This window comes from Haliotis cracherodii, unplaced genomic scaffold (genome assembly GCF_022045235.1).
Source record: "Haliotis cracherodii isolate W230 unplaced genomic scaffold, xgHalCrac1.p SCAF_5, whole genome shotgun sequence".
Classification (NCBI taxonomy): Eukaryota; Metazoa; Mollusca; class Gastropoda; order Lepetellida; family Haliotidae; genus Haliotis; species Haliotis cracherodii.
In genome coordinates, this window is record NW_027266308.1 from 14,295,946 (window position 1) to 14,312,529 (window position 16,584).

Here is a 16,584-nt window from a genome sequence, read left to right on the forward strand (position 1 = left end):
CAGTTGCTGCATTTGGGTATTGTTCAACAATCACAGTACATAAAGGTTATACTTGTACACACAGAGACACAAAAGTGATGCATGTCTGGCAATTATCCTTATTCATCCCCCAAAATGGAAATCTAAAAAATCTATTGGTACACTCCGATTATCATAGTTTTCTTGAACCCTCCAAAAAATTTATCAGGTAACAATTTTGTACAATTGCATAACGAACGAGAAGGTGAGCTGAGGTTATACAATTTAGGCCAGTACAAATAACTCGGTATTCATAATATTATATTGCCTGTGTGGGTGAGTAAGCGAGTTTGGTTTAACGCCGATTTTAACAGTATTTCAGTTATATCACAGCGCGTCAGCTTAATGTGGGAGGAAAGCCTGAAGTGATGCAGGTCTTGGACTAGCATGGATATGGAGCTGACAAACCTAGAAACTTAATCGGGGTGAACCGGGATTCGAACCCACAAGATAAGGTTTCTGGCCTGCCTAAGGGACCCAACTCTGCACAGTGAATTGAAGTGCCTTTTGACGATGAGGTCACCAGTGCCCCCTATTACAGTGTGGTGGCGGTCGGGTAGCCTAGTGGTTAAAGCGTTTGCTCGTCATGTCGAAGACCCGGGTTTGATTCCTGACATGGGTACAATGTGTGAAGCCCATTTCTGGTATCCCCCGCCGTGATATTGCTGGAATATTGCTAAAAGCGGCGTTAAACCATACTCACTCACTCACTATTACCTGTGTGAAACTTACCTCCATATTCCAAAATCGTATGTGTGAGTCTTGATGTACAGTGACAATGACAGGGTCAAACGTCTCCACTATCAGGGTGGCGTCGGGGTCGATCATTGATTTCTTCTTCTCCTCATCCGCATGCCGGACTCGCTTCTTCTTCTTCTCCCTCACCTTCTCCTCATTCTTCTCCTTGGGAACTACAATGAGTGAATGTTGTTTTTACACTGAAGTCAGCAATATTTCAGCTCATGTTGCATATATTCTACATTCCTATTCACAGAAATACTATTCAAAATTGGATAACGATATTCTGAGTGTGGGTTGGGAATAAATCAGGTTGTAAGGTGAAGTGAAACGTCGTGTTCAAGATTATTGCACTCATATATTTGTGTGTGCGTGCATGCGTGCATGCGTGTGCTTCTACTAGGCCGGGCTGATGTCGATTTTATAGTGCTAGCCCACTGAGGTACCATGCCGCAGTTTTAATATGAATACCCCACTCAGACACAGTATACTGACTCCGAGCCGACCAGTCCTTGTTTCCGCCCCTTAATACCGAGCGCCAGACAGGGTAACAACAAGTACCATCTTGTAACGTCTTTTGGTATGACGCGGTCGGGGATCAAACCCGCACCTTCCGCTCTTCGGGCGGACGCTCTACCGCTAGACCACGGAGGCAGTCCCTGACTGGTTGTTTGGAGATGTTGTCGTACCAATAGGTTGAGATTTGGGCCAGACTTGACACTTGTTTTAACTTCAATTCAACATAAAAAAATAAAAGGGGGTTTTGTCTCCCGACTTTCTTAAGAGTGTGAGCTAGCACAATATCCCTATGAGGAGTGGAGTCGTCTTGTTTAGACTATTTGTTTACTGCCTTTATGAAGAAGGGTTTATGAGTAATATTTTTGTGAGATCTCGGGTGGCAAGATTTGGTTTTACTTTAAAAATGAATTACCTACTTCCAGGGTGATCACGATGAAGGTAATTGGACGCCTCATCTACTCCGTGCTTGTGAAACCATTGCTTGAGAACTTATTGTTTTTCAGTCACTTCTTACAATCATTTATTTGTGTTTTATGCCCTAGCGATGCCTGGAGAGCCAGTGAGTTGAACATTGCTTTGACAAATGCAGATGTCACTGTCCACAGGCATGTTTGATGACCATGAGTATAGTGTTGACATACTAAGGATCAAAATCAGGGTGGATTCAGGATTCAAACCCATAACAATCAGATCCTGACCTGAATAAGGGAGGTAATAAGGCACATCGCTGCCTTGGATTTCCCATGCTCCGTGGAGAATATAACATCATACCGAGAGCAACCTGATCTCTCGCTTCAGGCCAAGAAAATATTAAACACATCGACCGACTCACATTCTGGTTGTTCATCCTGTTTCTCCTGTCCTTCGTCCTCTATTTCTTTATTGTCCTTCTGTCTATCTGACCTGGATCCATCCAACGCATCACTCTTGTCTTCAATAGTCTACATTTCAAAATTAGTGAATATACACCGTATTCGACATAAATTAGAAATAGGGGGTTCCGATAATTATAGGAAAATACTAAAAGAGTCAGCTATGATTGAAAAATTCATTGCCACAAAAAACAATGGTCTATTACAATTTAAACGAAAATGGGGAAAAATCCTACACAAATTAAAATAATAATCATGCCCTGTACAATAATGCTATAGATCAGTAACGCCTCAAATAGCAATACTATCATAAATGCTTATATCTGACTATCGGTACTTTTCATGCTTTTCTTGAAACATATCATGTGTATATATATATATTTCAGTTATACGTGCTATATTTATATCACAAGAAATGTACATCCATGTAACGTATGTTCACTACAATTGATTAAACCTACTGTACAACCTTGGAACCTGATGTACAACCCTTTGAAAGGAATAAAAAATGTCAAAAAAAAAAGAAATAGGGGGCTTTTATTAGAATATTTAAGTGAAAAACAAGTGAGTTGAAAGATCGTAAATTTCGTGGTTTATGCTGACAGCCAGAAATGTTTATATACGACAGATATACTTTTCCAGAATTTAATTGCCCATAATTAAGGATGCATATAACACACGTATTATACACAAATAAATAAGTCTTGTGTACACTGATCAATCGGAAGGGGTGCTAATTGGGATTGTTCACTCGCCAATATATTAGCAAAAATCGCCGTGGGCGCTTATTACTTAACATGTATTACAAACAAATTTTAAAAAAGTAACTACAAATATGATCAAAAAGGAAACTGTCTTATAAAAATAAAAAAACGATAAATATCCCCCCCCCAGCATTAAAGGCCAGGGGGATAACTAGGCACAATGTTGAAAGCCTCATTCAAAATGTCTCACCAGCTGACTGCTAGGGTATTGCTAAAATTATGGTCACCATACTTGGGTCACCATACGACACAGATCCTGATACTTACAGTGTGCCAATGTTTCCATGTGGTCTGGCTACCAAAGTAGGTGGTAACCAACCAGTTTGTGTTAAGCATCAGGACTGGTTAGTCTAGTTCTAAAAGTATTATCCAATCAGATGTTATGATCAGTCGTGATAGGCTGTAACGTAACACTACCTCAAGAAGTTAGGTATGTTGCAGATCTTAAAACATAAATTTATACATGGGTAGATATATGGTGTTGTGCATCAACACATGCACTATCAGTTTCAAAACATTGAAACACAATTGTGTCATGAATAGTTACATTGATGTGTTTGGAGTCGGAGTAGATTGATGCTCGTGAGGGCTGCTGACTGCCGCCGGAGATGCTCGTATCCTCGTCCGCATCCACCTGATGCCCTACCGTCAGGCCTCTGTGGATGAAGAGACATTCACTGATGCTGTACTCTGCCAAATCATTCTGTCTGTTTGATGCAGCATCGGGGTAGATTTTGAACCATTGAGCATAATTAAATTGCATAGTTTTCCATAGGTATTTATTATCTTTTATTCCCTTGGATTCTGGTCTATTTCCTTTTATTAAAATATTCTGCTTATTTTGGCCAGACCAATTTAAATGATTTTTTTTAAGCTATTTAAAAGAAATAAAAAAATACATTCCGTAGCATTGTAATCCTATCTAGTAACCTTTAAGGTGTCTTCATGGTTTGGGGGATGAAAGTCAGGAAACAAGTTATTGATTTGGTGTGGCCCAAAATAATAATAATTGATACACTATCACTTGCACCATTTTTCTAAGGCTGGGATTCTATTCTGTATTTCATGATATACAAAGAAATGATAATTCATTTTCAAGTTTTCATTAAGTGACAGGAATATTATAACTAGGTTTTATTTACGTGAGAGTGAAACAAGGGCCAAAGCTTCAGCAACCCACTCGCGGGTATCTTGGTATTTTTGGGTATTTTGGGTATTTTTATTTTTCTGTTTTCTTTCAAAATGAAAGTTCTATAAAAGCCTTGCATTAACAATAAGAAACCTATACCATCACAACTTACTTGATGTAATCAGGGTCCAACTTGCGGACTTTGTGGACGAGAACCTTGATGTCATTTACCCGGCGTTCTCCGCTGTGTTTTAATCGACGACGACTCTGTGCGCTCATTGCTTCAGGGGGAGGTAACTCAAACCTGAAGACGAAACATGTTCCTCTTCATCATCATCATCATCATCATCATCAATCATCAATCATCATCATCATCATCATCATCAATCATCATCAATCATCATCAATCATCATCATCACTGGTACACTCACATTTTGGCCACCACAGCCTTCTCACCACCACCGCTGCCATCATCATCATCATCATCATCATCATCATCACTGGTACACTCACATTTTGGCCACCACAGCCTTCTCACCACCACCGCTGCCATCATCATCATCATCATCATCATCATCATCACTGGTACACTCACATTTTGGCCACCACAGCCTTCTCACAACCAACGCTGCCATCATCATCATCATCATCATCATCATCATCATCATCATCACCGGGACACTCACATTTTGGCCACCACAGCCTTCTCGACATCCCAGAGGATGACGTTCCCATTGCTCATCCCCGTGGCGATAAACGTGGCACTTGAGTTATTTCCATCAGCCACTAATGCCATGCAGGTCACTTCATTTGCCATCAACACATAATCCTGCAATGAGTGAGTGAGAGAATAAAGTTGGCTGCCATTCTGAAATATAATCATGCTTATCAGGGCATCCTTGTGAATATAATACACCTAGAAGCAGGACAACTGAAGTTTGGTACATTGAGCAGTGGTCCATGCCATCAGCGTGGAATGATTGGCCGGTCCCACAGGTGAGGCTTGATCAGTGGATTCAATGGTTATTAGTGGACAGTATTTTAGTAATGTCATATAGTCTCTATAGTAACACGGAACCAATAATATCTAAAACTAGGATGTGTTTTTACTCCCCTTCTTTTTTTGGATACATTAGTCCAAACTGTTTCCATGGAAATACCAGAAATTAAAAAAAACAAAAAAATGCAACATATGAAAATGCAATAGTTGAGATGAGGTCATTGCATATCTATAATTATATGCAAAAATATTCATTAGTTAGAGAGTTATGGCTCAGAAACGAGCCTAGAGTTGTTTGAAACCTGATTGTTTCCATGAAAACGTAACAAAATTAATTGAAAAAAATTGAAAATAGCAAAAGGCATCAGTTGAACTGATGACCAATGCATAAGCCAAGTTTCGTTGGAAAACACTGAATGGTTTTCAAGTTATGGCTCGGAATGGAAAAGGAACACAACCACCAAATTCAACGAGAAGCGAGCCCAAAACAAAACACAAGTCATCTCCCTTCCCTTTGGGGGAGATATTAAACTAAAAATACACATTAAAAGTCTATAATATGTTGGCAAACCTACAATTCCACTGTACAACGTATCTAACAATTTAAGAACATTTTCATTCAGAGACATAATGTAAGTCTAGTCTAGCTTGATCTTGTAGTAAGAGAGAGAGTTATCTTTAATGTAATACGATTATTAGAGGGTAAAAGATCTGATTTTAATGAAATTGGGTTTAATGCTGCCTTTCAACAATACAAAGTGATGAAGACGATGTAGATGTTTACAACCTGTACCTCACATGTCAAGGTATGGCAAGCATCATCAGAAGTGTTCCTACCTTCTTGAAGATGTTGGTGATGCCAGACCCTTCTCCTATAGCAGGCAGTGGAGGAGACCGGAACGGGTCGGGGGAGGAGGTCGAGCAGATGCTGACCTCCCGGGTCATGTAGTAGATGTCGCTGAACTCTCGGGTCACAGACAGGTCGTTGTTGTCCCCAGCATCCTGGCCAAAACAATGGATGGAGTGAGTGAGGGAGGGAGGGGTGCCGGGGGAATGATTGACTTGGTGTTTGTTTGTTGTTTAATGCCGCAGTGAGTGGGAGAGTGAGTGGATGATATAGAGTGAAAAGGCTGATTTGGCAAGTGATTGAGTGAATGAGTGAGTGAATGAGTGAGTGAATGTGTGAATGAGTGTTGTTGAATGAGTATTTGATGGGGTGGGTGAGTGGATGATATAGAGTGAAAAGGGTGATTTGGCGAGTGATTGAGTGAATGAGTGAGTGGGTGAATGTGTAAGTGGGTGAGTTCTAAGGTGATGAATTATTGAGTGAGTGAGTGAGTTTGTTAATGGGTGAGTTAGCGAGCCTCCTGATCCCAATAGTTGCATCTTCAGACACACATAGTCGTCTTTTACGCAAGCATGGGTTGCGGCATCTTCCCAAGGCAAGAGAGTTAACTGACTTTAAAGGTCCAGTTTCCACCCTTGCCGAACTAGGCTGGAATTCCTGGGCTCGATCATAGCGCCACCAGTGGTTATTAAGAGTTATGTCCCTTCCAAGCCTCTCCTATGGGCAATTCAGATTCCACCTCTCGAATCACTTGCATTTGTTTCAAACAAAATGGCGGCCCCCTGTCAAGACGATCTGATCGATAATCAACATCTATATTGTGATAAAACGGGTCTTACAACGCGAAGTGCATCAATCACGTGAGCACCTTGATTAAAAACATGTAAAGATTTAGAAAATATCTGTTGGCAACGACTTAGCAGTGTACATGCATTGCAAATCCTGCAATCGACTGAAATCTGCATGACAGTTTACGAACCGGATTTCGATTTCGTTCCACGATGTTGAATGGACTATGCATAGACTCATTAGTCTAGCCAAAATGTAACTCCATAATACCAGCCTAGTTCGGCAAGGGTGGCAACTGACTTTTGCAGTCAGTTTACTCTCTTGCCTCGGGAAGATGGGGTTGCGGAAGGCATATTTTACCCCAGATCTTCACAAGTTAGCGAGGTAGTTAGTGAGTGAGGTAATAAATGTTTGTATGAGAGTGGTTCACTGAGTGAGTGAATGAGATAGACAGTTAATGAATTGTTGTGAGTGAGCCGGAGTGTGCGTGAAGGCAGTGAATGAATTTCACACAACAGGGAAATCAGGCCTGGATCAGGCAAACAGATGGATGATAGCATGAGCATTATATTCATCTTTCTGAATATATATCTTTCTATATTGAGAGAGTGAGTCAGTTTGTTCTAAGCCATTTGCAGCAATATTCCAGCAATATCACGGTGGAGGACACCAGAAATGGATTTCACACATCGTATGTGGAGAATAGAACCTGGGCCTTCGGCGTGATGAGCTAACACTTTAATCCCTAGGCTTCCCCGTGCCCTGGAACCTACAGGGCTAGCAAGCACCTACCAGCAGCAGCCTGATCTTGTTGTTCCAGCCGGCAGCAACGATGATGTAGTCATCCCTGTACTTCTTGTATATCAACCCAGTGATGCTGAAGTCTTCCTCGGTGCCTCGTCCTGACTTGGACTTGATCTCCTGACCGGCACCAAAGTCCCAGATCTTGATTGAACCTGCAAAATCAGGAACCCTTTTGGTCACCTTTAATTGTTATAAATTTACCTACTATTGAATATCTGAAAATCTGACTATTGAGAATCTGTTATCACAAATATGGTGAGCTAATAAATAAATATACTGCTGTCTCCTCTTAAGCTGCAAATCAAGGGACTGAATCAAAAATATCTACTTATCCAGTTTGTGTCTGAACCAAAAATTTCTACTTATCCAGTTTGTGTCTGAACCAAAAATTTCTACTTAACCAGTTTGGGACTGAACCAAAAATATCTACTTAACCAGTTTGGGGCTGGACCAAAAATATCTGCTTATCCAGTTTGGGTCTGAACCATAAATATCTACTTATCCAGTTTGGGTCTGAACCATAAATATCTACTTATCCAGTTTGGGTCTGGACAAAGAATATCTACTTATCCAGTTTGGGTCTGAACCAAAAATATCTACTTTCCCAGTTTGCCACCTTAAAGTGTTTCCCTCTTCTATTTTCCGTTCTACACTTCAAATATCACCAAACAATAACAACATAGTAATTGTACATGTTCAAGTTCAATAAGTTCAATAGTTCTTTCTAGATAAATGACAAGTTTGCTTTATAAAACTCAGGGGACCAATGAAATTTTTGACCTGCACCCGTTTCTTATTTACTTGATTCTAGTTTATGTGGTTCCATATGATGATAAATCAAGGACATTAGGACACGGTGACAGTTTTTTATACTCATCCAGTTCTTTCAGTAATCTGGTTTCAGATTAACAAGTTTGACTATATGTACAGCCATAAAATTTCCAAATTTTGAAACATGGACCTTCTGATCCTAGATTGGACACCTTTTCCACATGACCAAAGGGGTTGACCCTGTCAACAAGCTGGTTGTCAACTGTGGGAAGACTCCATGCCCTGCTAAATAAGTTCCCCCATTTACAGAGGCACATCTCAGGCTGCATAGTAGGGTACTGATTCTTTGTCAAATTTGATATAAACGTGCTCAGCTCAGTGTTGGGTGCCTGTTATCAGATTCGAACAATCAACCTTTTCTTCCAAGGTTAGACACATTGTCCACATGAACAAAGAGATTAACCCTGTCAGCAAGTTGACAATTAAGATAAGGACATGATCTGTGGGATGACTTCACGCCGTGCTACATGTATACAAAATATTCACTGGGAACATACCATCATATCCTCCACTGACTAGCCTGTACCCTGACTGGTCCAGCGTAAGTGCTGATATCTCAACCCCGGGGCCGTGAGCCTCTGGAATAGAGTAGACAAGCTTGCCTGTCTCCATCTCCCACACCTAGAACACATCACACACATCAATAGGAGGTCCGTGATCCCACCCCGGGGCGCCGTGAGCCTCTGGGATAGAGTAGACAAGCTTGCCTGTCTCCATCTCCCACACCTAGAACACATCACACACATCAATAGGAGGTCTGTGATCCTCAGGGGCCAAGAACCTCTGAGCTTCCCAATCTTTGATTGCCACCACTTATATAATCCATTCTCTACTTCCTAGTTCTGAATGTCTGAGAGTGTCATGCAGTATAATGGTTCATTTGAAGATAAACTAAACAAGTACCGTATCTACTTGAGTATAGTGCACACTTTTTCCCCAAAAAAACACAGCTGTGTAGCTATAATGAGTTTTAATGTTTTTTTCCCCAACGCAAAGACATTACCTACCACATAACACTGGTAATCTTAATCCCTGGATGTAAAAGAATGCCTAGCAGAACAAAAAATACAATCTAAACGGTAGATGAACATGTCTGGTGATTTTGTATCTCAAATTTCAAATTTGTACTGACCAAGTTTCTTATCACCCATTCATTTCCTGGAATTCGCTAAAGGAGTACGATGTATTTTTTTTTCTGCGCATAATGTACGAATTTTTTTCCTCCAAATACTGAATCTGCTTGAAGGGGTTGCACATTATACTTGGATGCGCACTATACTCAAGAAAATATGGTAGGTGTCAATGAGCATCAATGTACTGAAATATTACATGGAACATACAGACTGTCATCAATGTTGAGGCATCAAATTTTCAAATTCAAACACTCATAATGTTTATCAACATTGTGAAACATAAAACATTTAGCTAATTCTGAGCATTCTTACACAGTGCAATGTCCGAATTATTTCTGACTTTGAATTCATTCAACCATGTGTTATTAAATCAATCAGAATGCAGCATATACACCTATTCATTTCACAATTAGTGGACGAAATCTTCAAAAGTGTTCAGTTCATGAAACAGCAAAAACTAATACAAAAACATGTCATGTTAAATATGGTCGATCTCACCCACCTTGATAAAAGACTCAGTGCACACAGACACAGCTTGGTGCAACTCGGAGTTGTATAATATCTGAAACAGTCCAACACAACAACTGGTGTAAGGGCCTGAGTTGGTTTTAAGAATGTCGGCTGATGTTTTGCGATCACTGCGCAAACTGAGTGAGTGAGTTGGGTTTACGCCGCTATTAACAGTATTCCAGTTATATCGTGGAGTGTCAGCTTAATGTGGGAGGAAAGCCTGATGTGATACAGGTCTCAGATGTTTACCACTTTAGTGAAACCGACGAGCATGGGTATGGTGCTGACAAACCTAGAAACATAATCGGGGTGAACCTGCGCAGCCCGAACTGTCGTGTGTCTGGAGCACTTTAACAACAAACTTAAGACAATCTATCTCAAATATAAAGCGGTCAAACTGAGAATCATTGGCTAAAGGTCAATTCTTCAAAGATACAGCATTGTTATGTCAAACAAAAGTGAAGTACCATATTTCCTCCAGTAAGCGCTGGTTCTCTAAAACGAGCCCGCCTTCAATAAGCGTACCACTATTAACAGAGTTGATAACTATTCTCAGCATGAACAATATCCATTTTGTTGTTCTTTGGTTAACACTCCACACAAAGTGTTTTTGTTGCCATTTCATATTATGATGTTTAAGTTCCTACTGTCTTGAAATAAATTTTGTATCCAGAACATAAAATTCTATTGTATGTCAGTTTATTAGTGACTGTAGCGTATGTCAAATTACTGCTGGGCCTCCATTACCCGCCGTGTTGGAAAGCTTTTTAATGAATAAGTCACAGCCCAGGTGTTTATTAGAGGAAATACGATAATTACTGTTCCAGGACAAGCTTCTTATTCCCATCTTCCCGAGGCAAGTGAGTTAACTGACTATAAAAGTCCAGTTTCCACCCTTGCCGGAACTAGGCTGGTGTTATGGAGTTACATTTTTGCTGGGCTAACGAGTCTATGCAGGGTCCAATCAAAATCGCGCAACACAATCGAAATTCCGTTTGTAAAATGTCGTGCAGAGTTCTGTCGATTGCAGGATTTTCAAAGCATGTGCACCGCCAACTCGTTGTCAACAGATATTTTCCAAGTCTTTTCATGTTTTTAATCAAGGTGCTCACGTGATTTGATGCACTTCGCGATGTAAGACCCGTTTTATCACAATTTAGATCTTGATTATCAGTCAGATCGTTTTGACTGGGCGCCACCATTTTGTTTGAAACAAATGCAAGTGATACGAGAGGTGGAATCTGATTGGTCCATAGGAGAGGCTTAGAAGGAACATAACTCGTAATAGCCACTGGTGGCGCTACGGTCGAGCCCAGGAATTCCAGCCTAGTTCGGCAAGAGGGAAACTGGACTTTTATAGTCAGTTAACTCCCTTGCGTCAAGAAGATGCTTATTCCTCACAGCAAAAGTTTATGAGGGTAGTGCTTCAGAGCTTTAACAATGATGTCACTGCATTGTAACCTTGATGCACAATGTCATGGTGTAAGAGCGAATATTATCCTACCCTATTTTTTATTCTGGGGATGAAATTCTCTGGTGTCAGGATGATCCTCCCTAGTGAATTTGAACCCATAGTGTGTTTAATCCTCTCAACATATATTTACCCCCACATCCCCTCCCCCCCACCCCCTCATTTCTCACCCCACACCCCAACCAAACATGATTATAATGCAATGAACATTAATAACATGTCATGACAGCATGTAATGCATGTGCAAAGGAAGTCTGTCATTGGATAATATACGCCGATTCAAATAAGTGTAAATTATCCCAGGACACATTTTCCTATTTCCAATTAGGTATGTTTCACTGGGATGAATTACCCTTAATTTTTGGACATAACCTATCCCAGATTTCCCACACTAAGGTAGGAAACTATACTCTTACACCGGGATAATATTTATGTAGGATATAATCCTTGCTTACAATAGCACTGTAGGACATCATCAATTGAGTGTCGTTGCACGAATAGGGAAATACACAAATGTGCATGCTTTTATCAATGTAGCACCCGAACATAAAAAATTATTATGATTTTTCGTAGATTAACGTTTTATGATTACCGTATTCGACATAATAAAAGCCCAGGGCGCTCTTAAAACTAGAAATAGGGGGCTCTTATTAGAATATAATTTTAGTGAGAAAAAAGAGTTGAAAGATCGTAAATTTCATGGTTTATGCTGACAGCCTGAAATGATACAAAGAAAAGTCTGTGCGTATTATAAACGATATATTTTCCAGAATTTAATTGCCCATAATTAATGGTGCACATAACACACAAGTGCGTATTATACACGAATAAATAAGTCTTGTGCACATTGATCAATCGGAAGGGGTGCTAATTGGGATTTTCGCTAGCCAATATATTAACAAATATCGCCGTGGGCGCTTATTAGAGCTTATTGCGTTGAATACGGTACATGCAATAAAAACGTTTAAAGTCATTTACCTGAAATCAGGATCTCATTTGAAAATAATGTTTGGACCCAAATGACAGAAGTATCTTCTTGTTATTGAAATACTTGTGTATATTGCCATGTCGATACCCCCTAGACTAGAGAATTCTCTATTCTATAATATTACCATGTAAATAATGCTTCAAATAATACGAAGCATGCAAACAAACAAAATACAATGTTGGCTTTTACAACTTGTGTGTATGAGTCTACGGTCAAATTCCTGTTTATAACTCAACTGACCTGACTGAGTGGGCGGTCGTGTGTGTGTGGCACCTGCATGGTGTCTTGAACTGACCGGGTCAGAGGCCAGGCATCGAGGACACTGGACCCTGAAACAGAGGTGGAAACAGAGTTATCTCCCCTGCCAATCTAGTTTCAAGTTTTTTTATTTGTCAATTTCCTTTATTAATTTTGCCAAAACAAAAAAACAAGAAATCATCCTGACTTCTGCCAACTGGCAGATAAAATCAAGGTGCTTGAATACAAAATATATTTATTGTCATTTCATTTTCTGATATATTTTCTTAATTTGTGCTTAAGTCTTGGTGAACTTCTTTGAAGCCTAATTTCCTATGTGAAACAAAACCTGGTTGCCAGAAGGATGACGTGATCATATGAATGAATCATTTCATAATAATGATGATAATATGGCCACATGTCTATCTATAATAATTGCCCATATGTCTATCCAGGTTGATCAATCTTTCAACACAGTTAATCTACATCCAAACCATTTGTCAAGACAGCCTAGACTAGCTTGATGGACACGTGAAGATCCAAGTAGAGAATAGTGCTTATTGTATGAGGCAACTATGCTTGTTGAAAGAGGCGACTAACAGGATCGTGACTTGGTTGATGCATATCATCGTATCCAATTGCGTTGATTGATATAAGTTACTGGATTGTCTGGTCCAGACTCGATTACTTACAGAGCGCTATCATAAAATTGGAATATTGCTGAGTGCAGCATTAAACACCAAACAAATAAAACTAGCTTGATGACATTTTCATGTGCATTGGAAGAAAACAAAATTGGCACCTTGACATTGTCTTTCCATTTCCAAAGCTGTATATCTCTAATGGGGAACCAAATATATCCCCACATATAACTGTTTAAAAAGCAAAAACTTGAATTTATTGTCCCCATTGTCAAAATTCTGGATCTGCTTCTAATTTTGTTTTGCCATATTTTCTTGTAGGAATGGACGCGGAACAATTGACAGATTTGTTTCAACCTCTTTGTGCAGCCAGGCCAGATCTCTTTAGGTGGCGGATGTTACTCTTGTTTCCGTATCACGGGACATTCATTATGTCATCTTGTTTCCGTATCACGGGACATTCATTATGTCATCTTGTTTCCGTATCACGGGACATTCATTATGTCATCTTGTTTCCGTATCACGGGACATTCATTATGTCATCTTGTTTCAGACTTTACAGACTGTCATCATCACTTCCGGTGTTCCAGCTGATATCTGTTTACATCTTCCGTTTCATGGCTGATTGAGTGTTTGTCACAAGAGAGTGATGTAGTACCGGTAGTGTTCTAGATACATACATTGTACCCTGATTTTCAGTGCAGTAGCACATTCGCAAGAGAAACATCATGAAATATAGGACTGATACATAGGGGTGTGGATGTGGATGTGGGCTGTGGAATGTTGATTGTGGGTTGTGGGTCGTGGAATGTGGAATGTGGAATGTGGAATGTGAAATGTGAATATGGGTTGTTGGTCATGGATTGTGGAATGTGGAATGTGGGTTGTGGGTTGTGGGTCATGGAATATGGATTGTGGGTGTGGAATGTGGAATGTGGGTTGTGGGTTAATTGTGGTTCATGGAATGTGGAATGTGAAATGTGAATATGGATTGTGGGTCATGGATTGTGGGTTGTGGAATGTGGATTGTGAGTTGTGGGTCATGGAATATGGATTGTGGGTGTGGAATGTGGGTTGTGGGTCATGGGTCATGGAATGTGGATTGTGGGTGTGGAATGTGGGTTGTGGGTCTTTGGTTGTGGATTGTGAGTTGTGGGTCATGGAATATGGAATGTGAGTTGTGGGTCGTGGAATGTGGAATGTGGGTCGTGGAATGTGGATTGTGGGTTGTGGGTCGTGGAATGTGGATTCTGGGTTGTGGGTTGTGGAATGTGGATTGCAGGTTGTGACATGTGGAATATGGGTTGTAGAATGTGGAATGTGGGTTGTGGGTCGTGGAATGTGGATTGTGGAATGTGGCTGTGGGTTGTGCGGTAGTGGGTTGTGGAATGTGGGTTGTGGTTTCTGGATGTGGAAAGCCGCAGAGGTCTACAAGCACTGATATGTAAACTGATCCTGCTATGCTAAATTTTGTTTCACAGTTTATATCTCCAAAGTTGCCCAAACTTGTAAAATGCCTTAGCTACGTCACAGTTGGATACTGATTTTCAGTATATTAGACCCTTCTTTTGACAATGATAGCAATTATCCCAGTAGTTTCACCAGATTATCGATGGTTTATTCTGACTCGATCGCTGAATAACAAGGCCGACGCCACGTTTGCTTGAAAAACACAGAAAGTAGTCCAAACATGACCTTTGATATTTGCATCTCTTTTTGCATATGACCCAACGGATATCATTTTTATCTGTTGGCTTTATCCTGCTGAGAAACATACCCATTATATGATAAAAAAAACTTAATTTGAAATCAAAACTATTTGAAACTTTATCTTTGAAATCATTGATATTATATTGCTGACTCACCTGTCATTAGCCTCTCATGTTTATTGTCAAACAACATGGAGTATATCCTCTTCTCACCTGGCCTCTCCTCGTTGTCTGTGAACACCTGGCAACCACAGGTAACCATGCATTTAATCCATGGTGCATACTAACCACACAACATTCATGATAGAGGCAAAGGTAAGTTTCATACTGTCTGCAGGTTTCATGTGAGTGACCAGGTTGTCAAATTACAAAATTCATACTCATTGATACATAAAAACAATGGAACAATGGGCCATTGTGATAATTTTCACACACCTGTGAGAGTATTTACCTGCAGACTGGTGAGAGTATTTACCTGCATACAGTCAAGAGTATTTACCTGCAGACTGATGAGACTATTTACCTGCAGACTGGTGAGAGTATTTACCTGCAGACATGTGAGAGTATTTACTTGAAGACTGGTGAGAGTATTTACCTGCATACAGTCAAGAGTATTTACCTGCAGACTGATGAGACTATTTACCTGCACACAGGTGAGAGTATTTACCTGCAGACTGATGAGAGTATTTACCTGCAGACTGGTGAGTGTTTTTACCTGCATACAGTCAAGAGTATTTACCTGCATACTGATGAGAGTATTTACCTGCAGACGGTGAGAGTATTTACCTGCAGACAGGTGAGAGTATTTACCTGCAGACTGATGAGAGCATTTACCTGCAGACTGGTGAGTGTATTTACCTGCATACAGTCGAGAGTATTTACCTGCAGACTGATGAGACTATTTACCTGCAGACTGGTGAGAGTATTTACCTGCAGACATGTGAGAGTATTTACCTGCAGACAGTCAAGAGTATTTACCTGCAGACTGTTGAGAGTATTTACCTGCAGACAGGTGAGAGTATTTACACGCAGACAGGTGAGAGTATTTACTTGCAGACTGATGAGAGTATTTACCTGCAGACAGGTGAGACTATTGACCTGCCAACATGTGAGAGTATTTACCTGCAGTCAGTTGACAGTATTTACCTGCAGACAGGTGAGAGTATATACCTGCAGACTGGTGAGAGTATTTACCTGCAGACAGGTGAGAGTATTTACCTGCAGACTGGTGAGAGTATTTACTTGCAGACTGGTGAGAGTATTTACCTGCAGACAGGTGAGAGTATTTACCTGCAGACTGGTGAGAGTATTTACTTGCAGACTGATGAGAGTATTTAGCTGCAGACAGGTGAGACTATTGACCTGCCAACAGGTGAGTGTTTTCACCTTTAAGACTAGTGAGACTATTTACCTGCAGACAGGTGAGATTATTTACCTGCAGGCAGGTGAGTGTGTGTATATCCCACACCCGGAACACCCTGGCGGTGGAGAGGCTGATAATATGTTGGTCTCTCTCATTGCAGGCTATCTCTATAATGGTGAACAGGTGGCCTAGAAGTTTACCTGGAAATCAAACATGCAAA

At 40.4% G+C, this 16,584-nt stretch overlaps 1 protein-coding gene across 1 annotated transcript in view; it reads right to left on the minus strand.

Annotated features, from left to right (window-relative positions):
• LOC139443124 (WD repeat-containing protein 64-like) overlaps positions 1-16,584 on the minus strand; it is a 71,010-nt gene that overhangs the window by 21,183 nt on the left and 33,243 nt on the right. Inside the window, exons 11-22 of the mRNA XM_071224072.1 lie at positions 16,437-16,564; positions 15,158-15,242; positions 12,655-12,743; positions 9,948-10,007; positions 8,810-8,933; positions 7,470-7,633; positions 5,879-6,043; positions 4,728-4,870; positions 4,213-4,344; positions 3,459-3,567; positions 2,108-2,216; positions 751-929 (exon numbers count right to left, since the gene is read on the minus strand). Coding sequence (XP_071080173.1) covers positions 751-929; positions 2,108-2,216; positions 3,459-3,567; positions 4,213-4,344; positions 4,728-4,870; positions 5,879-6,043; positions 7,470-7,633; positions 8,810-8,933; positions 9,948-10,007; positions 12,655-12,743; positions 15,158-15,242; positions 16,437-16,564 — 1,487 coding nt within the window. The remainder of the gene's footprint in view (positions 1-750; positions 930-2,107; positions 2,217-3,458; positions 3,568-4,212; positions 4,345-4,727; positions 4,871-5,878; positions 6,044-7,469; positions 7,634-8,809; positions 8,934-9,947; positions 10,008-12,654; positions 12,744-15,157; positions 15,243-16,436; positions 16,565-16,584) is intronic.